The sequence below is a fragment of the Oncorhynchus mykiss genome, chromosome 14 (genome assembly GCF_057628025.1).
Source record: "Oncorhynchus mykiss isolate SJ-2025 chromosome 14, ASM5762802v1, whole genome shotgun sequence".
In the NCBI taxonomy this organism is placed as follows: domain Eukaryota; kingdom Metazoa; phylum Chordata; class Actinopteri; order Salmoniformes; family Salmonidae; genus Oncorhynchus; species Oncorhynchus mykiss.
In genome coordinates, this window is record NC_143035.1 from 29,932,280 (window position 1) to 29,955,028 (window position 22,749).

A 22,749-nucleotide genomic window follows, 5' to 3' on the forward strand; every position below is an offset into this window, starting at 1 on the left:
CATGTCTGTTTGTCTTGTTTGAGGTGAGTAGTTTCCTATACAGTCAAGAAGAAACTCATTCAGATAAGTTTTTATTAAATATCTTGATAGAAAACGTTGCTCAACCCCCCCCCCCCCCCCCCCCCAAAATGACTGGCCCGAAAATGGCTGTTAGTATACATAAAACTCATTATATACATTCTGAAATTACACATCAAGATACTAAGAAGATTCCTTTGTGTCACGAAGTGAAACTTTCACATGATTCTATCTATATAAATCAGCTCCAAGACCTTTTCAAAGCTAAATGAAAAACTTCTGCTCTAAATTACTATAATAAAGTCAATCAACGTTGCTTTTCTTGAAATAGTTCATCTAACATTTCCCCACAATTGAGATATTGTTGCATAGTCGGTCATTCATATTACAACAAACACTGATGTTCCAATACCCTGTGGCTCCCTTCAATGTGGCATCTTAGAGAATATATATCTATATATATATATATAGTATAACTGGGAATGGAGTTTGTTCGTAACAATGAACAATTAGCCCCGTTGACCCACTATTGTTTATTGATCTTATTTAGTGATATCCCTCCAGGTGAGTTTAAAAGAGAGAAGGCAGTATTAGCCCAAGAGGAGGGTAGAACCCTCTACAGTTCAAAAGTCAACCGTGCCCAAAGATCATGAATTTCAGGTAAGTGGCGAAACAACTTTATAGCTCACACCAAATCTCCTGCTCAAATTGGATTAAAATGTGTTCTCAATGACCAAGAGTACTGTGGGCTTTGAGCACAGCCTAGAGAGAAGAAAGATTGAGTGTCTGCTTGTGTGTGTCAAGAGGAGTGTGTGTATGAGGGTCTACTTGTGTGTGTCAAGGAGTGTGTGTATGAGGGTCTACTTTTGTATGTCAAGAGGAGGTAGAAGAGGTGCTCCTCTGCAGCAGTAGGGAGTGGCAGATGTCACAGACCCGTACAGGTCGAGGGTAGGAGGGCAGGGCCAACTCATTACTAGAACAACTGTTACAGTAGATATCTCCACAGTTCCTACAGTGGTGCTGCAGAGAGGGAGAGAAAACACAAATGTCCAAGTATAACTATTTGTAACACTTGTGGCAAATGAGAGCGTTTCAAACAAAGGCATTTATACACTGAACAAAAATGTTAAAAACGCAACATGTAAAGTGTTGGTTTCATGAGCTGAAAAACATCCCAGAAATGTTCCAAACACACTAAAAGCTTACACTTAAATGTTATGCACAAATGTGTTTACATCCCTGTTAGTGAGCATTTCTCTTTTGCCAAGATAATCCATCCACCTGACAGGACTGGCAAATCAAGAAACATGATCATTACACAGGTGCACCTTGTACCAGGGACAAGAAAAGGCCACAGAAATGTGCAGTTGTCTAAAGTTAAGGGCACGTGCAATTAGTATGCTTGACTGCAGGAATGTCCACCCGAGCTGTTGGCAGAAAATTCAATGTTCATTTATCTACCTTAAGCAGCCACTAATGTCATTTTAGGGAATTTGGCAGTACGTCTAACCGGCCTCACAACCGCAGACCACATGTAACCACGCCAGCCCAGGACCTCCACATCTGGCTTCACCTGTGGGATTGTCTGAGACCAGACACCCGGACAGCTGATGAAACTGAGGAGTATTGCTGTCTGAAATAAAGTCCTTTTGTGGGGAATAACTCATTCTGATTGGGTGGGCCTATTCCCTCCAGGTTCCACCCGTGGCTACACCCCTACCCAGTCATGTGAACTCCATAGATTAGGGCCTCATTTATTTATTTCAATTGACTGATTTCCTTATATGAACTAACTGTAACTCAGTAAAATTGTTGTCATGTTTATTTTTGTTCAGTATAAATCTTTCTTTACATCTGCCACAGACCATAGTCCACAACTGATGGATGGACAGAGCTTTACCTTTCTGCGAGCGATAGAGAACTCCTTCTGACAGTGTTTACACTGTGTAGCCTCGTCGTCTTTCAGCCAGGCTTGGCCCTGATGGACACGGACAGAAAACAATGCTCAATCACAAATTATTACAGAAATTAGTAAGCGTGTGTGTCGTGTAGGTTGGGGTCATAGACTTCTCCTTGTACCTGAAGGACCCTATGACTAGCGGTGAATTTCTATGTCTCGTCTGTTCTTCCCTAGTAAACTCCATAGAGACTTGGTATAACGGTGGGCTAGGGGAAGTGTTAATGTAGGACAGGGAACCCCTTACCTTCAGGGCTTTGTTGACCTCTTTGAAATCCTCCATCTTCAGTTTAGACCTATGAGAGAGTCACACAAAGATAAAACAGATGGAACAAAGGAAGTAAATGAAGAGGGATGTTAAGAGGATTAGGAGTGGGCCTAGTACAGTACTCACTGACTGAGGTTTAAGCCCATTTCTTGTAAGGCCACCTAGTCCAGTACTCACTGGCTGAGGTGTAGGCCCATCTCCTGTAAGAGAGTACGGTATTCACTGGCTGAGGTGTAGGCCCTACTCCTGTAAGGCCGCCTAGTGCGGAACTCACTGGCTGAGGTTTAAGCCCATTTCTTGTAAGCCCGTCTAGTACAGTCCTCACTGGCTGAGGTTTAAGCCCGCCTAGTACGGTACTCACTGGCTGAGGTGTAGGCCAATCTCCTGTAAGGCCGTCTAGTACAGTACTCACTGGCTGAAGTGTAGGTCCATCTCCTGCAAGCCCGTCTAGTACAGTACAGTACTCACTGGCTGAGGTGTAGGCCCATCTCCTGTAAGGCCGTCTAGTACAGTACTCACTGGCTGAGGTGTAGGCCCATCTCCTGTAAGGCCGTCTAGTACAGTACTCACTGGCTGAGGTGTAGGCCCATCTCCTGTAAGCCCGTCTAGTTCAGTACTCACTGGCTGAGGTGTAGGCCCATCTCCTGTAAGCCCGTCTAGTACAGTACTCACTGGCTGAGGTGTAGGTCCATCTCCTGCAAGCCCGTCTAGTACAGTACAGTACTCACTGGCTGAGGTGTAGGCCCATCTCCTGTAAGCCCGTCTAGTACAGTACTCACTGGCTGAGGTGTAGGTCAATCTCCTGTAAGCCCGTCTAGTACAGTACAGTACTCACTGGCTGAGGTGTAGGCCCATCTCCTGTAAGCCCGTCTAGTACAGTACTCACTGGCTGGGGTGTAGGCCCATTTCTTGTAAGGCCGCCTAGTACAGTACTCACTGGCTGAGGTGTAGGCCCATCTCCTGTAAGCCCGTCTAGTACAGTACTCACTGGCTGGGGTGTAGGCCCATTTCTTGTAAGGCCGCCTAGTACAGTACTCACTGGCTGAGGTGTAGGCCCATCTCCTGTAAGGCTGTCTAGTACGGTATTCACTGGCTGAGGTGTAGGCCCATCTCCTGTAAGGCTGTCTAGTACGGTATTCACTGGCTGAGGTGTAGGCCCATCTCTTGTAAGGCTGTCTAGTACGGTATTCACTGGCTGAGGTGTAGGCCCATCTCCTGTAAGGCTGTCTAGTACGGTATTCACTGGCTGAGGTGTAGGTCCATCTCCTGTAAGGCTGTCTAGTACGGTATTCACTGGCTGAGGTGTAGGTCCATCTCCTGTAAGGCTGTCTAGTACGGTATTCACTGGCTGAGGTGTAGGCCCATCTCCTGTAAGGCTGTCTAGTACGGTATTCACTGGCTGAGGTGTAGGCCCATCTCCTGTAAGGCTGTCTAGTACAGTACAGTACTCACTGGCTGAGGTGTAGGCCCATCTCCTGTAAGGCCGTCTAGTACAGTACTCACTGGCTGAGGTGTAGGCCCATCTCCTGTAAGGCCGTCTAGTACAGTACTCACTGGCTGAGGTGTAGGCCCATCTCCTGTAAGCCCGTCTAGTTCAGTACTCACTGGCTGAGGTGTAGGCCCATCTCCTGTAAGCCCGTCTAGTACAGTACTCACTGGCTGAGGTGTAGGTCCATCTCCTGCAAGCCCGTCTAGTACAGTACAGTACTCACTGGCTGAGGTGTAGGCCCATCTCCTGTAAGCCCGTCTAGTACAGTACTCACTGGCTGAGGTGTAGGTCAATCTCCTGTAAGCCCGTCTAGTACAGTACAGTACTCACTGGCTGAGGTGTAGGCCCATCTCCTGTAAGCCCGTCTAGTACAGTACTCACTGGCTGGGGTGTAGGCCCATTTCTTGTAAGGCCGCCTAGTACAGTACTCACTGGCTGAGGTGTAGGCCCATCTCCTGTAAGCCCGTCTAGTACAGTACTCACTGGCTGGGGTGTAGGCCCATTTCTTGTAAGGCCGCCTAGTACAGTACTCACTGGCTGAGGTGTAGGCCCATCTCCTGTAAGGCTGTCTAGTACGGTATTCACTGGCTGAGGTGTAGGCCCATCTCCTGTAAGGCTGTCTAGTACGGTATTCACTGGCTGAGGTGTAGGCCCATCTCCTGTAAGGCTGTCTAGTACGGTATTCACTGGCTGAGGTGTAGGCCCATCTCCTGTAAGGCTGTCTAGTACGGTATTCACTGGCTGAGGTGTAGGTCCATCTCCTGTAAGGCTGTCTAGTACGGTATTCACTGGCTGAGGTGTAGGTCCATCTCCTGTAAGGCTGTCTAGTACGGTATTCACTGGCTGAGGTGTAGGCCCATCTCCTGTAAGGCTGTCTAGTACGGTATTCACTGGCTGAGGTGTAGGCCCATCTCCTGTAAGGCTGTCTAGTACAGTACTCACTGGCTGAGGTGTAGGTCCATCTCCTGTAAGGCTGTCTAGTACGGTATTCACTGGCTGAGGTGTAGGCCCATCTCCTGTAAGGCTGTCTAGTACGGTATTCACTGGCTGAGGTGTAGGCCCATCTCCTGTAAGGCTGTCTAGTACGGTATTCACTGGCTGAGGTGTAGGCCCATCTCCTGTAAGGCTGTCTAGTACGGTATTCACTGGCTGAGGTGTAGGCCCATCTCCTGTAAGGCTGTCTAGTACAGTACTCACTGGCTGAGGTGTAGGTCCATCTCCTGTAAGGCTGTCTAGTACGGTATTCACTGGCTGAGGTGTAGGCCCATCTCCTGTAAGGCTGTCTAGTACAGTACTCACTGGCTGAGGTGTAGGTCCATCTCCTGCAAGCCCGTCTAGTACAGTACAGTACTCACTGGCTGAGGTGTAGGCCCATCTCCTGTAAGCCCGTCTAGTACAGTACTCACTGGCTGAGGTGTAGGTCAATCTCCTGTAAGCCCGTCTAGTACAGTACAGTACTCACTGGCTGAGGTGTAGGCCCATCTCCTGTAAGCCCGTCTAGTACAGTACTCACTGGCTGGGGTGTAGGCCCATTTCTTGTAAGGCCGCCTAGTACAGTACTCACTGGCTGAGGTGTAGGCCCATCTCCTGTAAGCCCGTCTAGTACAGTACTCACTGGCTGGGGTGTAGGCCCATTTCTTGTAAGGCCGCCTAGTACAGTACTCACTGGCTGAGGTGTAGGTCCATCTCCTGTAAGGCTGTCTAGTACGGTATTCACTGGCTGAGGTGTAGGCCCATCTCCTGTAAGGCTGTCTAGTACGGTATTCACTGGCTGAGGTGTAGGTCCATCTCCTGTAAGGCTGTCTAGTACGGTATTCACTGGCTGAGGTGTAGGCCCATCTCCTGTAAGGCTGTCTAGTACGGTATTCACTGGCTGAGGTGTAGGCCCATCTCCTGTAAGGCTGTCTAGTACGGTATTCACTGGCTGAGGTGTAGGCCCATCTCCTGTAAGGCTGTCTAGTACGGTATTCACTGGCTGAGGTGTAGGCCCATCTCCTGTAAGGCTGTCTAGTACGGTATTCACTGGCTGAGGTGTAGGCCCATCTCCTGTAAGGCTGTCTAGTACGGTATTCACTGGCTGAGGTGTAGGCCCATCTCCTATAAGGCCGCCTAGTATAGTACTCACTAGCTGAGGTGTAGGCCCATCTCGCGTAAGGCCGTCTCGTACAGTACTCACTGGCTGAGGTGTAGGCCCATCTCCTGTAAGGCCGTACAGTACAGTACTCACTGGCTGAGGTGTAGGCCCATCTCCTGTAAGCCCGTCTAGTACAGTACTCACTGGCTGGGGTGTAGGCCCATTTCTTGTAAGGCCGCCTAGTACAGTACTCACTGGCTGAGGTGTAGGCCCATCTCCTGTAAGGCCGTCTCCTGCTCCTGACAGGTCAGCTGGAGCTGCTTCTTCTCCTGATGAACTTCCTGCAGCTCCTAGAAACCCACAGAAACCAGCTCAGAAGAAAAACGGGAGGTAGACTTCTCTTCTCTCTCTCTGAGTGTGTGAGAGAGACACTGACCGTGTGTAGCCCCTGTATCTGTTGTAGTTGGGTGCGTAGCTCGGTGCTGTTGTCCTGTTCTCTCTGTAGAGCTCTCTGAATAGCCTGTCTCTGCTCCTTCTCACTGCGCAGATCACTCTCCAGACCCAGCCTAGAGAGACATCGGAGAGTGGATCACAACATGTGTGTGTGTGTGTGTGTGTGTGTGTGTGTGTGTCCATACGTACCTCAGTGTGTCCAGGTCAGACAGCTGTTTCTGTAGGGAGTCTACTCTGCCCTCCAACTCGGTCCTCATGTCTCTCTCGGTCTGGTCACTCTGTCTTCGATCACGCTCAGAGTTCTGCAGTCTGAAAATACATGGGCTACAATTAGTTTTCAATCATGTTAAAACACAGAAACCATTACGGACACGACTCTGCACCACACACACACACACAGAGTCTTGTACAACTGACCTTGTGGGGGGACACAATTCAGTCCCATTCAAAATCTTATTTTCTCTAACCCTAAAACTAACCCTAGTTCATTATCCCAAACCTAATTCTAACCTTTACACTAAACCCCCTAGAAGTAGCATTTGACATTGTGGTGACTAACAAAATGTCCCCAGTTGGTCAAATGTGGTATGTTTACTATTCTTGTGGGGACTTCTGGTTAAACACGTCCACACAAACCTCTGCTCCATCTCTTTAATGGTGGTCTCCATCTGGTTCATCTTCTCCTCCAGTTGTCCTTCTTCCTCCTCCTTCCTCTGGGCCTCACGCTCACAGTCCTACACACACACACACACTCTCTCTGTCAAGAGGTGTTGCTGCGTAAGTGAGAGTGTGTGTGTCATGTTTGCGTGAGCTTGTGTGTGTGTGTGTGTATTTCTGTCCGTGTGTGTTACCTGTGTCTTATGGAACATCTGCAGGTTGAGGGTTTTGACCTGGTCTAGTTGTTGTCGGAGGGCTTGCAGTGTGTCCTGTTTCTCATGCGTGTCTTTCTCCAGCAGCCTCATGGCCATCTCCATCTCCTGCTTTAGTCCTACCTGCAGCTTCAGCTCCCTCTCCAACTCCTACACACAGGAATTAAAGGTACAGGAACACACACACACCTATTGTAGAGGCAGTATAACACATGCTAGTTAGGATCTCAAAGAAATGTAGAGATAGTTGTTTATCTTGCTGTTTCTCTCTCTCTCTCACACACACACACACACACCTGTCTGATGCGTTTCTCCTCCTGGTACTGTTTCCACACCACACTGTACATCTCATCCAGGCCCTGTCGTGTCTGTCTGTATGTCTCCAGCTCTACTGCACTGTCCTCCAGGGTCGCCTAGGAAGTCACACAGGACGTGAAATACCATATCTTCATATTGTCTGACTTAGATGACAGTCGTACAGACTGAAAACGGTTGCAGATGCATAGGAAGTGAGAGTGTCCTGACCTCCTCTTTCTTCTGACTGCTCTGGACGATGGTCTCATTCTCATGTCTTAGTGTTTCCTGTTCCTCCCGTAAAGAGTTAATCCTGTCTGTCGCTGCCGTCAGCTGTAGGGTTATAACACATCCATAAGCACTATGTAGGGTTGGAACACATCCATAAGCACTATGTAGGGTTATAACACCCCCATAAGCACTAGGGTTAGAACACATCCATAAGCCCTATAGGTATAACAAAACCATAAGCACTATGTAGGGTTAGTTTTTCCCCCTTGTGATTAATCTCATTGTCTGGAAGTGTTAAAATACACAGAAAACATCTAAACAGATCATCTATACAGCTAAAATCTACAATGCCATGTAAAAACAAGTTGACATTGAGGTTAAAGTGTGCTTTTCTCAACTGACCTACTTTTGCTAACTTACACAAAATGAAGACGTCAATATTCTTGTAAAGTTTAGCAATTAACTTGATAAATCTTTTATTTTTATTGACAGCCCTAGACAATAGGGTTATAACTAGGTATGTGAATCTTTCCATGTATTTACAAACATGGGCTCAGATACGTTTTAGTTGGAAATGAGTCGGTGCGATTCGTTTTGATTAGAGCAACGAATCAATGCGATCCGATGCACTAACATTTGTTGCCAAAACACATTACTTTTCCATTAAAATTGTAATCTGCTGCTGAAGGATCTCATGAGCTAGGCCCCTGAGCTGGATCTGCCTGAACGGAGTTGTGTGGGTGCTAGCAAGTGATGGATACTGACCAAAAACAAACGCAACATGTAAAGTGTTGGTCCCATGTTTCACAATTTGAAATAAAACATACAAGAAATATTCCATATGCACAAAGGTTATTTCTCAGATTTTGTGCACAAATGTGTTTACATCCCTGTTAGTGATCATTTCCAAGATAATCCATCCACCGGACAGGTGTGGCATATCAAAAAGCTGATTAAAACAGTATGATCATTACATAGGTGCACCTTATGCTGGGGGTAAAAAAAAGGCCACTCTAGAATGTGCAGTTGTCACACAACACAATGCCACAGATGTCTCAAGTTGAGGGAGAGTGCAATTGGCATGTTGACTGCAGGAATGTCCACCAGAGCTGTTGGCAGAATTCAACGTTCATTTCTCTACCATATGTCATTTTAGAGAACTTGACAGTACATCCAACCGGCCTCACAACTGCAGACCACGTGTAACTACGCCAGCCCATGAATTCCACATCTGGTTTCTTAACCTGCGTGATCGAGTCCAGCCACCCGGCTCAGCTGAAACTGTGGGTTTGTACAACAGAAGAATTTCTACACAAACGGTCAGAAACCGTCTCAAGGAAGCTCATCTGCGTGCTCGTCGTCCTCACCAGGGTCTTGACCTGACTGCAGTTCGGCGTCATAACCAACTTCAGTGTGCAAATGCTCACCTTCCATGGCCACTTGCACACTGGAGAAGAGAAGTGTGTTTTTCACAGATGAATCCCCAGTTTCAACTATTCCGGGCAGATGGCAGACAGCATGTATGGCGTTGTGTGGGCGAGCGGTTTGCTGATGTCAATGTTGTAAACTGAGTGCCCCATGGTGGCGGTGGGGTTAGGGTATGGGCAGGCATAAACTACAGACAACAAACATAATTGCATTTTATCAATGGCAATTTGAATGTACAGAGGTACCGTGACGGGATCCTGAGGCCCATCGTCGTGCCATTCATCCGCCACCATCACCTCATGTTTCAGCATGATAATGCACAGCCCCATGTCGCAATAATCTGGAAGCTTCCATGGCCTGCACACTCACCAGACATGTCCCCGTTCTTCCATGGCCTGCACACTCACCAGACATGTCCCCGTTCTTCCATGGCCTGCACACTCACCAGACATGTCCCCGTTCTTCCATGGCCTGCACACTCACCAGACATGTCCCCGTTCTTCCATGGCCTGCACACTCACCAGACATGTCCCCGTTCTTCCATGGCCTGCATACTCACCAGACATCACCGTCTTTGGATTTAAGCTGTCAATGTAAATAGTTTGAGTAGCCATTTGATTAACTGTGTTCAGTAGTCTTATGGCTGGGGGTAGAAGCTGTTAAGAAGCCTCTTGGACCATCAAGGCTGTCATTGTTGTCGGTGATCAGGCATACTACTGTTGTGTTGTCAGCAAACTTAATGAGGGTGTTGGAATCTTGCTTAGCCACACAGTCGAGGAGGAACAGGGAGCACAGGAGGGGACTAAACACTGGGGCCCCTCAGGGGTGCGTGCTAAGAGTGAGTGTGGCAGATATGTTGTTGCCACCCTTACCACCTGGGGACGGCCCGTCAGGAAGTCCAGGATCCAGTTGTGTTTAGTCCCAGGGTCCTTAGCTTAGTGATGAGCTTTGTGGGCACTATGGTGTTGAACGCTGAGCTGTAGTCAATGAACTGCATTTTCACATAGGTGTTCCTTTTGTCCAGGTGGGAAAGGGCAGTGTGGATTGACATTGCGTCATCTGTGGCCAGCCTTTCAAAGCACTTCATGGCTACCGACGTGAGGCATTTAGGCAGGTTACCTTCGCTTTCTCGGGCACAGGGTCTATGGTGGTCTGATTGAAACATGTAGGTATTATATATATTCAGTCAGGGAGAGGTTGAACATGTCAGTGAAGACATTAAAAAAAATATGTACTAACCCCTCCACCACCCCCACCCTCTTCGGAGTGAAGACATTTGCCAGATGTTCCGCGCATGCTCGGAGTACACTTCCTGTTAATCCGTCTGGCTCCGCTGAATGTTGACCTGTTTAAAAGTCTTGTTCACATTGGCTACGGAGAACGTGATCATACAGTCGTCCGGAATAGCTGGTGCTCTCATGCATGCTTCAGTGTTGCTTGCCTCGAAGTGAGCATAAAAGGCATTTAGCTCATTTGGTAGGCCCACGTCACTGGGCAGCTCTTTGTAGTCCGTAATAGTTTGCAAGCCCTGCCACATCCAACGAGCGTCAGAGCCGGCCGGTGTAGTATGATTCAATCTTAGTCCTGTATTGACGCTTTGCCTCATCTGAGGGTATAGCAGGACTTCTTATAAGTGTCCGGATTAGTGCCCCACTCCTTGAAAGCGGCAGCTCTAGCCTTTAGCTCGGTGCAGATGTTGCTTGTAATCCATGGCTTCTGTTTGGGATATGTACGTACAGTCACTGCGGGGACAACGTCATCAATGCACTTATTAATGAAGCCAGTGACTGAGGTGGTGTACTCCTCAATGCCATTGGACAACTCGGAGTGAGCTTCTCTTCTTCTCCCGCGTCGACCATGCAGTGCGGGTAGCAAAAGTGATTGCTGTCCTAGTTATTAAACTATTAAAGTTACCCTGTATATATACCCATATATACTGATTGTTTAAAGCAAAACTACCAAAACTATTGCTGATAATAATCCAAAATATAATGTAATGCAGTCTATGGCCAGATCAGAGTCATGTCTCCAGTAGTATTTTAAGGTCATTTCCATGAGCACCAACATGTGAAGCTCATAGGAACATTAAAACAAAATTGGGTGTCAAATGAAAGGTAAGAGTCTGTATTTTAGAGTAATTAAGGCAAAGAATTATAATATATACAGTTGAAGTCGGAAGTTTACATAGACTTAGGTTGGAATCATTAAAACTCGTTTTTCAACCACTCCACAAATTTCTTGTTAACAAACTATAGTTTTGGCAAGTCGGTTAGGACATCTACTTTGTGCACGACACAAGTCATTTTTCCAACAATTGTTTACAGACAGATTATTTCACTTATAATAATTCAATGTATCACAATTCCTGTGGGTCAAACGTTTACATACACTAAGTTGACTGTGCCTTTAAACAGCTTGGAAAATTCCAGAAAATGATGTCATGGCTTTAGAAGCTTCTGCTAGGCTAATTGACATTATTTGAGTCAATTGGAGGTGTACCTGTGGTCTGATGAAACAAAATTAGAACTGTTTGACCATAATGACCATTGTTATGTTTGGAGGAAAAAGGGGGAGACTTGCAAGCAGAAGAAAACCATCCCAACCATGAAGCACGAGGGTGGCAGCATCATGTTGTGGGGGTGCATTGCTGCAGAAGGGACTGGTGCACTTCACAAAATTATGTGGATATATTGAAGCAACATCTCAAGACATCAGTCAGGAAGTTAAAGCTTGGTCGCAAATGGGTCTTCCAAATGGACAATGCATACTTCCAAAGTTGTGTGGAGGATCTTCTGTTTTACACTGCCCTGGTGTGGAGGATCTTCTGTTTTACACTGTCCTGGTGTGGAGGACCTTCTGTTTTACACTGTCCTGGTGTGGAGGACCTTCTGTTTTACACTGCCCTGGTGTGGAGGACCTTCTGTTTTACACTGCCCTGGTGTGGAGGACCTTCTGTTTTACACTGCCCTGGTGTGGAGGACCTTCTGTTTACACTGCCCTGGTGTGGAGGACCTTCTGTTGTACACTGTCCTGGTGTGGAGGATCTTCTGTTTTACACTGCCCTGGTGTGGAGGATCGTCTGTTTTACACTGCCCTGGTGTGGAGGATCGTCTGTTTTACACTGCCCTGGTGTGGAGGATCGTCTGTTTTACACTGCCCTGGTGTGGAGGATCTTCTGTTTTACACTGCCCTGGTGTGGAGGACCTTCTGTTTTACACTGCCCTGGTGTGGAGGACCTTCTGTTTTACACTGCCCTGGTGTGGAGGACCTTCTGTTTTACACTGCCCTGGTGTGGAGGACCTTCTGTTTTACACTGCCCTGGTGTGGAAGACCTTCTGTTTTACACTGCCCTGGTGTGGAGGATCGTCTGTTTTACACTGCCCTGGTGTGGAGGACCTGTTTTACACTGTCCTGGTGTGGAGGACCTGTTTTGCACTGTCCTGGTGTGGAGGACCTTCTGTTTTACACTGCCCTGGTGTGGAGGACCTTCTGTTTTACACTGCCCTGTCTTGTGTAGTGCACTGGAACAGTGAGATAGTGGTCCTGACAGAGGCTGGTCCACCTGTCTGATGTGATGGCCAGCTTTGGCACGTCCTTCAGCTCAGTCATCACATTGGCCTTTTCTACACCACACCAGGTAGGAATAAATGTCACTGCGGTAACTCCTGGAGGGAGGGGTAAATTTGGGGTTGAGTGCCTTGCTCATCTCCCTACATTCAAAAAATAATATGTTTGTGTTGATTTATCATTATTGAATTATTGTGTTGTGTATTGTATTGTGGAGTGATGGGACTAACATAACCCTTTTATACTACTGTATCCTAAAAATGAATACAACTCAATATACATTGGGGCAAAAAAGTATTTAGAACTTCCACCAATTGTGCAAGTTCTCCCACTTAAAAAGATGAGAGGCCTGTAATTTATCATAGGTACACTTCAAATATGACAGACACAATTAGGAAAAAATATCCAGAAAATCACATTGTAGGATTTTTAATGAATTGATTTGCAAATGATGGTGGAAAATAAATATTTGGTCACCTACAAACAAGCAAGATTTCTGGCTCTCACAGACCTTCTTTAAGAGGCTTCTCTGTCCTCCACTCGTTACCTGTATTAATGGCACCTGTTTGAACTTGTTATCAGTATAAAAGACACCTGTCCACAACCTCAAACAGTCACACTCCAAACTCCACTATGGCAAAGACCAAAGAGCTGTCAAAGGACACCAGAAACAAAATTGTAGACCTGCACCAGGCTGGGAAGACTGAATCTGCAATAGGTAAGCAGCTTGGTTTGAAGAAATCAACTGTGGGAGCAATTATTTAGGAAATGGAAGACATACAAGACCACTGATAATCTCCCTCGATCTGGGGCTCCACGCAAGATCTCACCCCGTGGGGTCAAAATGATCACAAGAACGGTGAGCAAAAATCCCCAGAACCCAGAACCACACGGGGGGACCTAGTGAATGACCTGCAGAGAGCTGGGACCAGAGCCGCCAGGGACTCAAATTCTGCAGTGCCAGACGTGTCCAGGCCCGTCTGAAGTTTGCTAGAGAGCATTTGGATGATCCAGAAGAAGATTGGGAGAATGTCATATGGTCAGATGAAACCAAAATATAACTTTTTGGTAAAAACTCAACTCGTTGTGTTTGGAGGACAAAGAATGCTGAGTTGCATCCAAAGAACACCATACCTACTGTGAAGCATGGGGGTGGAAACATGCTTTGGGGCTGTTTTTCTGCAAAGGGACCAGGAAAACTGATCCGTGTAAAGGAAAGAATGGGGCCATGTACCGTGAGATTTTGAGTGAAAACCTCCTTCCATCAGCAAGGGCATTGAAGATGAAACGTGGCTGGGTCTTTCAGCATGACAATGATCCCAAACACATCGCCCGGGCAACAAAGGAGTTGCTTCGTAAGAAGCATTTCAAGGTCCTGGAGTGGCCTAGCCAGTCTCCAGATCTCAACCCCATAGAAAAACTTTGGAGGGAGTTGAAAGTCCGTGTTGCCCAGCAACAGCCCCAAAACATCACTGCTCTAGAGGAGATCTGCATGGAGGAATGGGACAAAATACCAGCAACAGTGTGTGAAAACCTAGTGAAGGCTTACAGAAAACATTTGACCTCTGTCATTGCCAACAAAGGGTATATAACAAAGTATTGAGATAAACTTTTGTTATTGACCAAATATTTATTTTCCACCATAATTTGCAAATAAATTAAATAAAAAAATCCTACAATGTGATTTTCTGGATTTTTTTTCTTCTCATTTTGTCTGTCATAGTTGAAGTGTACCTATGATGAAAATTACAGGCCTCATCTTTTTAAGTGGGAGAACTTGCACAATTGGTGGCTGACTAAATACTTTTTTGCCCCACTGTATACTGACAGAGTGTTACCTAAAGCCCTTGGACTCCACTGTTGCAAAGGGGTGTAGGCCTTTCACTATGAACTTGATCACGGCTAGGTGTCACTCATTCACCCTCTCCTTAGTCATCCTCCCGCTAGCTGCTAGCGTGAAGGGGCTTGGGCTTGTCTTTGGCTTGGACCAGTGGTATTAGAGGGAGGAGTGGGTTGGTTCATTGTAGCTGCAACTTTAACAAAAAAGTTGCAAGATCTTTAAATGGGTGATTGAATTTCTGAACGCACCCATAGCTAAACAATCAGCTGGCTAATGGTTCCTTTTGATCATGAACCCATGTTCTCATAATCTAGTTAACTCCGTGTGTGGGATCTAGGCTGCTAGCATATATTTATTTAACTAGGAAAGTCAGTTAAGAACAAATTCTTATTTACAATGACGGCCTACCAAAAGGCCTCCTGCGGAGACGGGGGCTGGGATTAAAAATTAAATATAATATAGGACAACACACACATCACAACAAGAAAGACAACATACCTAACGTAGATCGGGCAACGAGCGATGAACTACGAGCTGGGCAGTCAAACTGTTTCTCTGCCTGTACATGATGCACTTTCCATAGATGTCGTGTTTCCGCCCTTACAAGAAAAAGTATTGTTGCACTTGTGGCAACGAGCATTGTCAGCATCGACTCTGGTGAAGTGTAACAAACACTTTTAAACATTTTGTTCTCTCCTCCATCGTCACTAATTAAGAGCAGGGTCTTTCGTGTGTGTGTGTGTGTGTGTGTGCTGCAGCATCAGAGAGATCTCAAATTAGAAACGTTTTATGAGATCAAATGTGCAAGATAATGTTTATGTAGCAATAATAAATAGGAAATGTATTTTCTTAATTTCTCCAGTACCGAAAGCAGAACTGATAACATCGGAGCTTATCGATACTACAGTCTTTCATAATTTAGCCCCGGGGCCCGATACCCATCCCTACTAATTAGTGACCTTAATTCATCAATCAAGGAAAAGGGAGGAGCGAAAATTTGCAGACACTCTGCCTTCTGTGGAATGAGTGACACCTGTGCCATTAATTGTTTTTGGGATAAAAACATTGAATTTCACCTTACTGCTTTTAGCCCATAGAAACACATCGAATAATAGCTTCATACATGGATAAACAGATTTTTTTGAACATGTCTTTAACCCCTTATTTTAGGCACTAAACTATCTCCATATACACACACACTTCCATTCATTTTTTAACTGGTATCTGGCCAACTTCAGACTAGCCTTGTGGGGGTTGTGGGCATCCTAGAGCAAAACGTATGTGTTTGTGAGAGACTCACCTTTCCACAGAGGGGTCCTATTAGTGTGTAGCCCAAACTGTTGGGACGTTACAGACAGAAGTTGGCAGATCGGCTGTACCGACTTCAGACGAGTACCAATATGGTTGTGGAGGTTGTAGGGCAAAACGGAGAACACCATCGTGTTCGTGAGACTTTCTTCTTTCCATAGACGGGGTAGTAGTTATACAGGCAAAACGGAGAACACCATCGTGTTTGTGAGACTTTCTTCTTTCCATAGACGGGGTAGTAGTTATACAGGCAAAACGGAGAACACCATCGTGTTTGTGAGACTTTCTTCTTTCCATAGACGGGGTAGTAGTTATACAGGCAAAACGGAGAACACCATCGTGTTTGTGAGACTTTCTTCTTTCCATAGACGGGGTAGTAGTTATACAGGCAAAACGGAGAACACCATCGTGTTTGTGAGACTTTCTTCTTTCCATAGACGGGGTAGTAGTTATACAGGCAAAACGGAGAACACCATCGTGTTTGTGAGACTTTCTTCTTTCCATAGACGGGGTAGTAGTTATACAGGCAAAACGGAGAACACCATCGTGTTTGTGAGACTTTCTTCTTTCCATAGACGGGGTAGTAGTTATACAGGCAAAACGGAGAACACCATCGTGTTTGTGAGACTTTCTTCTTTCCATAGACGGGGTAGTAGTTATACAGGCAAAACAATTTTGACGCAAAGACGTGTTTGTGAGAAGAACGATTTTAGGGATGCCTTATGGTCTGCAGTGAATTGAGATGCATCCCAAATAGATATCTCTAACTTAATAAATCACTACAACACATTCAGAAGCTCCTCTGACCTCCTCAATGAGCTTGCTGTTGGTCTTCTCTATGGAGTCCATCTTGGCCTGCAGGTCAGTGACAGTGCAGCTCAGGTGTCTGTTCAGCTCCTCGATGTAGTGCTTCTGGTCCAATATGGCCGTCAACTTAGCATCACTGACAGAGAGAGAGAGAGCGAGAGAGGAGTGTGGTTTATGTTGATGGTTTATCTTTGTATCACTGAGAAAGAGAAGCGAGAGGAAAGGAAAATAGGACAAAACAAAGACTGGAGTGTGTTTGATGTGAGGGAGGAAAGACACCGTACTTACTCCTTAGTGGTCTCAGTGGTCATAGGGTCCTTCAGGTACAAGGAGAAGTCTATGACCCCCACCTGGGAGTCCAGGTCCTCTCCTTTGATACAGAGGTTAGCATCAATGACGTTTAGCCCCACCAGCATCCCTCCTATCACTGTCCCCTCCTCCTCCATCATCAACGCTCCTGGATCGTAAAACTCACTGTAGGAGGAAGGAGGCAGAGAGATTTCCTAAGATAGATATAATAACTACTGTAAACATGAATAGACTCAAAATGCTTAGCGGTATTACATGTTTATTACACAAATTCAGTTCTAGCAACAGAGCCTTGCGCTGTACTCACCCTAGGATGTCCTTACGGTCCAGCAGGGCTTTCAGGTAGTCAGACAATTTCTTCTGCATCAGGGCCAGATGTAGCCAGGCCCGAGCCCGACCCAACCCAGTCTTTATCCCTGGCAGGTCTCTGGCACTGGTGGTAATATCAGTAGAATCAGGACACAGCTTCTGAACCAGCTCCAGAGGACCCCAAATAGACTTATTCTGATTGATGAATGACTTCTTCACTACATAGGGAAAGAGAAAGATAGAAGAAAGGAGAATGTTTAGGTAGTGTTCAAAGGGTGAAAACTAGTGCCGCAAGAACGCTACAGCAGTCGGTTGTGAAGGCTTTCACTCCAGCACTGCAGTAACAAAACTGACTGAGCTCATCAAGTCCGCAACACACCTAGTAGCGCTCCAGACTGAGGGTTGTCCTGTCACCCCTGTTCTAGAGCAAGTCTCACCTTTCAGTCCATGTTTGAGGCACTGCTCCAGAACCACAAAGAACTGCTGCAGAGGTGGGTAGTCAGAGTCCAGGGTTCTGCCCAGACTCAGAGAAGACTGGATCAGACCCTTAATACTCAGCTTCATCATACTGAACAGGTTGGAGCGCTCCACAGCCATATGGTCCTTCACTGCTACAGACAGAGAGAGAACGAGAGAGAGAGAAATTGCTCAATGTAATTGAAGAATCCATAGAATCTAACCCCTTCTGAGAAAATTGGAAAACTCTCAAACAACACGAAGAGTTATCTTTCCAAAATGGAGATGTATGGATAAACCACTTCTCCAATCTGTTTGTTATAGAGCCAAAGAACAAACAGTAAAAAAATATACATGATCAAATATAAATCCTTGAATCAACTATTAAAGACTACCAGAACCCACTGGATTCTCCAATTACCTGGAATGAACGAAAAGACAAAATACAAACCCTCCAACCCAAAAAGGCCTGTGGTGTTGATGGTATCCTAAATTAAATATACAGACGACAAATTCCAATTGGCTATACTTAAACTCTAACATTATCCTCAACTATGGCATCTTCCCCGATATTTGTAACCATGGACTGATCACCCCAATCCACAAAAGTGGAGACAAATTTGACCCCAATAACTACCGTGGGATATGTGTCAACAGCAACCTTGGGAAATCCTCTGCATTATCATTAACAGCAGACTCGTACATTTCCTCAATGAAAACAATGTACTGAGCAGATGTCAAATTGTCTTTTTACCAAATTACTATATGACAGACCATGTATTCACCATTTACACCCTAATTGACAAACAAACCAAAACAAAGGCAAAGTCTTCTCATGATTTGCTGATTTCAAAAAGCTTTTGACTCAATTTGGCAAGAGGGTCAGCTATACAAATTGATGGAAAGTGGTGTTGGGGGTAAAACATACAATGTTATAAAATCCATGTACACAAACAACAAGTGTGCGATTAAAATGGGCAAAAAAACACATTTCTTCCCACAGGGCCGTGGGGAGTGACAGGGATGCAGCTTAAGCCCCACCCTCTTCAACATATATATCAACAAATTGGTGAGGGCACTACAACAGTCTGCAGCACCCGGCCTCACCCTACTAGAATCTGAAGTCAAATGTCTGTTTGCTGATGATCTGGTGCTTCTATCCCCTACAAAGGAGGGCCTACAGCAGCACCTAGATCTTCTGCACAGATTCTGCCAGACCTGGGCCCTGACAGTGAATCTCAGTAAGACCAAAATAATGGTGTTCTACAAAAGGTCCAGTCACCAGGACCACAAATACAAATTCCATCTAGACACCATTGCCCTAGATCACACAACAAATTATACATACCTCGGTCTAAACATCAGCGCCACAGGTAACTTCCACAAAGCTGTGAACGATCTGAGATACAAGGCAAGAAGGGACTTCTATGCCATCAAAAGAAACATAAAATTCAACATACCAATTAGGATTTGGCTAAAAGTACTTGAATCAATTATAGAACACATTGCCCTTTATGGTTGAGGTCTGGGGTCTGCTCACCAACCAAGACTTCACAAAATGGGACAAACACCAAATTGAGACTCTGCATGCAGAATTTGACAAAAATATCCTCCTTGTACAACACCAAATAATGCATGCAGAGCAGAATTAGGCTGATACCCTCTAATTATCAAAATCCAGAAAAGAGCCATTAAATTCTACAACCACCTAAAAGGAAGCGATTCCCAAACCTTCCATAACAAAGCCATCACCTTGAGAGAGATGAACCTGGCAAAGAGTCCCCTAAGCAAGCTGGTCCTGGGGCTCTGTTCACAAACACAAACAGACCCCACAGAGCCCCAGGACAGCAACACAATTAGACCCAACCAAATCCTGAGAAAACAAAAAGATAATTACTTGACACATTGGAAAGAATTTATAAATATAAAAAAAGAGCAAACTAGAATGCTATTTGTCCCTAAACAGAGAATACACAGTGGCAGAATACCTGACCACTGTGACTGACCCAACATTAAGGAAAGCTTTGACCATGTACAGACTCAGTGAGCATAACCTTGCTATTGAGAAAGGCCGCCGTAGGCAGACCTGGCTCTCAAGAGAAGACAGGCTATGTGCACACTGCCCACAAAATGAGGTGGAAACTGAGCTGCACTTCCTAACCTCCTGCCAAATGTATGGCCATAGAGACACATATTTCCCTCAGATTACACAGATCCACAAAGAATTTAAAAAAACAATCTACTGGGTGAAATACCACAGTGTTCCATCACAGCAGCAAGATCTGTGACCTGTTGCCACAAGAAAAAGGGCAACCAGTGAAGAACACACACCATTGTAAATACAACCCATATTTATGCTTATTTTATTATTTTGTACTTTAACTATTTGCACATCATTACAACACTATATATGAACATAATGACATTTGAAATGTCTTTATTCTTTTGGAACTTTTTAGTGTATTACTGTTAATTTTGTATTGTTTATTTCACTTGCTTTGGCAATGTCAACATATGTTTCCCATGACAATAAAGACCTTACATTGAAATGTGGAGATAAAAATAGGCGGGAAGAGATCATAATCTGAGTTTCTGTGCAAAAGTATTTTTTTTTAAACCACTAAAACATGACCACGGTTAAATATAGACCGTTAGTCTAGATTTATGTTGCTTAAGCATGCCATTCTAATTTCCTCGCCAGGCAGGAGTCATGTGCTGTGTTGACAGCAGAGATGCAGAAGAGGGAAGTAGTTCAGCACGTAACTCCCTAGTAAGTTTATATGCTTCCATATGGGCGTGAAATACAATAACCTTACGTGCCTGGTAGGTATTGGTTGGTGTCATTCTCGGTAGACTTTTGCTTAGTCGGACTGGTAGGAGAGCTAGCGGCAGATCCCGACGATGTTGCGTTTCTCAAAACTGCACCGTAGCTGACCCCACTGCTGATCGTCTCGGTCGCCTTCCGTGCCAGCGACAGGATCGGTGTTGACCAATTGCTCTCGGTCACCGGTTTGTCTATTGGCGCCTCTTCATCGCTACTAATGCCAACCGGGTGGCTGTCTGGAAGAACTTCCAAAACTTTGGGTTCCTCTTTGACGTCGCTTTCTTCAACAACTGTGTTTGTTTCCCTTACCTCGTCGGCCATTTTTTTTTATTAAAAAAAAAACCAAAAACTAATAGAACATGTGACTGCAGGCCAGAGCAATCGTCTATGATGCCTGCGAGAAGTCCAAAGTAATCGAGTTATGATTTTCAGTGATTCAGTAAGTGTTCTTGGATTCGTTTCACGTTCTTTCTATATAAATAGTCAAAATAATATGTTACGACATTTTTAAGCGAAGCTAACTATTGGGGACAACAGACAATGTTTATGAGGTTATAGATGTGTATCCATTTCAAGCCACTAGATGTCCCTATTGATATTGTCCCGTGTCCTTCAGGTGTGTATCCATTGCGTATGAAGGTATATGATGAAACTGAGGTTACAGACCTAGAGCTGCATTCAGATCAGTAGCTTTTGGTTGACAACATATTATTATAGATTTAAACCAGTTTAAAACATGTTTAGCTGGTTTCCAGGTTATAGATTAAGTCTAGTCCTGGACTAAGTGGATCTTTCAATCGGAAATCTCCATTGAATCTCCATGGTTTTTAGTCCATGACCAGACATATTAAACTGTGCCCTATTATTAAACTGACCCTGAATGTAATAATTTGCAATATTTTTCTATTAATGTAGTCACAGGTCAAACGCTAACTTTTCACAAGTCCTTTATTCACATTCATTCAAATGATACAGAAAGAGGCACAATGTGATCAGCGATATGATGTGACACAATGCACTTTTATGTTATTTTTTTCAACTAAAATGCAGTCAACAAAATTAGACACATTTTTATTTTGCCTACATTCGTTTGTTGTAACTTTATAACCCATGTATATGGCTTAAACCACTCTATAAGTACAGTTGAAGTCGGAAGTTTACATACACTTAGGTTGGAGTCATTAAAAGTTGTTTTTCAACCACTCCACAAATGTATCATTAACAAACTATAGTTTTGGCAAGTTGGTTAGGACATCTACTCTGTGCATGACATAAGTAATTGTTCCAACAATTGTTTACAGACAGATTATTTCACTTATAATTCACTGTATCACAGTTACAGTGGGTCAGAAATTTACATACACTAAGTTGACTGTGCCTTTAAACAGGTTGGAAAATTCCATAAAATGACAGGCTAATTGACATCTTTTGAGTCAATTGGAGGTGTACCTGTGGATGTATTTCAAGGTCAGTGCCTCTTTGCTTGACATCATGGGAAAATCAAAAGAAATCAGCCAAGACCTCAGAAAAATAATTGTAGACCTCCAAAAGTCTGGTTCATCCTTGGGAGAAATGTCCAAATGCCTGAAGGTACCACGTTCATCTGTACAAACAATAGTACACAAGTATAACCACCATGGGACGGCGCAGCTGTCATACCATACAGGAAGGAGACACGTTCTGTCTCCTAGAGATGAACGTACTTTGGTGCAAAAAGTGCAAAACAATCCCAGAACAACAGCAAAGGACCTTGTGAAGATGCTGGAGGAAACAGGTACAAAATTATCTATGTCCACATAGATGTCCTTCTACTCGTCCCGACTCTGTCCACATATTGACATAACCTGAAAGGCCGCTCAGCAAGGAAGAAGCCACTGCTCCAAAACCCCAAATGGGTCTTCCAAATGGACAATGACCCCAAGCATACTTCCAAAGTTGTAGCAAAATGACTTAAGAACAACAAAGTCAAGGTATTGGAGTGGCTATCACAAAGCCCTGACCTCAATCCTATAGAAAATGTGTGGGCAGAACTGAAAAAGCATGTTGCGAGCAAGGTGGCCTACAAACCTGACTCAGTAACACCAGCTCTGTTAGGAGGAATGGGCCAAAATTCACCCAACTTATTGTGGGAAGCTTGTAGAAGGCTACCTGAAACGTTTGACCCAAGTTAAACAATTTAAAGGCAATGCTACCAAATACTAATTGAGTGTATGTAAACTTCTGACCCACTGGGAATGTGATGAAATAA

The 22,749-nt window shown here is 44.9% G+C and overlaps 1 protein-coding gene across 4 annotated transcripts; it reads right to left on the minus strand.

Annotated features, from left to right (window-relative positions):
• Window positions 1-58: 58 nt before the first annotated feature.
• On the minus strand, window positions 59-22,615 carry LOC110489104 (RUN and FYVE domain-containing protein 1). 4 transcript variants are annotated; one of them, XM_036943272.2, is made up of 15 exons: window positions 20,498-22,615; window positions 17,659-17,829; window positions 17,220-17,439; window positions 16,892-17,077; window positions 16,604-16,739; window positions 7,654-7,755; window positions 7,425-7,541; window positions 7,111-7,278; window positions 6,896-6,993; window positions 6,449-6,568; window positions 6,243-6,372; window positions 6,062-6,156; window positions 2,223-2,271; window positions 1,919-1,996; window positions 59-1,038 (listed from the first exon to the last, which is right to left on the minus strand). In XM_036943272.2, exons 1-15 carry the CDS (start codon window positions 20,820-20,822, stop codon window positions 892-894), a joined length of 2,142 nt encoding a protein of 713 aa, XP_036799167.1. In that variant the 5' UTR covers window positions 20,823-22,615; the 3' UTR covers window positions 59-891. The 4 variants fall into 4 exon arrangements, with proteins under 4 accessions (XP_036799167.1, XP_036799165.1, XP_036799170.1 ...); XM_036943270.2 differs by having other exon boundaries at window positions 17,659-17,832; XM_036943275.2 differs by having other exon boundaries at window positions 20,494-20,833.
• Between the last annotated feature and the right edge of the window lie 134 nt (window positions 22,616-22,749).

Coding starts and splice junctions, on each gene's coding strand:
- LOC110489104 (XM_036943270.2), bottom strand. CDS start 20,822: ATGGCCGACGAGGTAAGGGAAACAAACACAGTTGTTGAAGAAAGCGAC. Junction 17,440..17,658: donor CCTCAAACATGGACTGAAAG/GTGAGACTTGCT, acceptor TTCCCTATGTAG/TGAAGAAGTCATTCATCAAT. Junction 7,542..7,653: donor GCAGTCAGAAGAAAGAGGAG/GTCAGGACACTC, acceptor GTGACTTCCTAG/GCGACCCTGGAGGACAGTGC.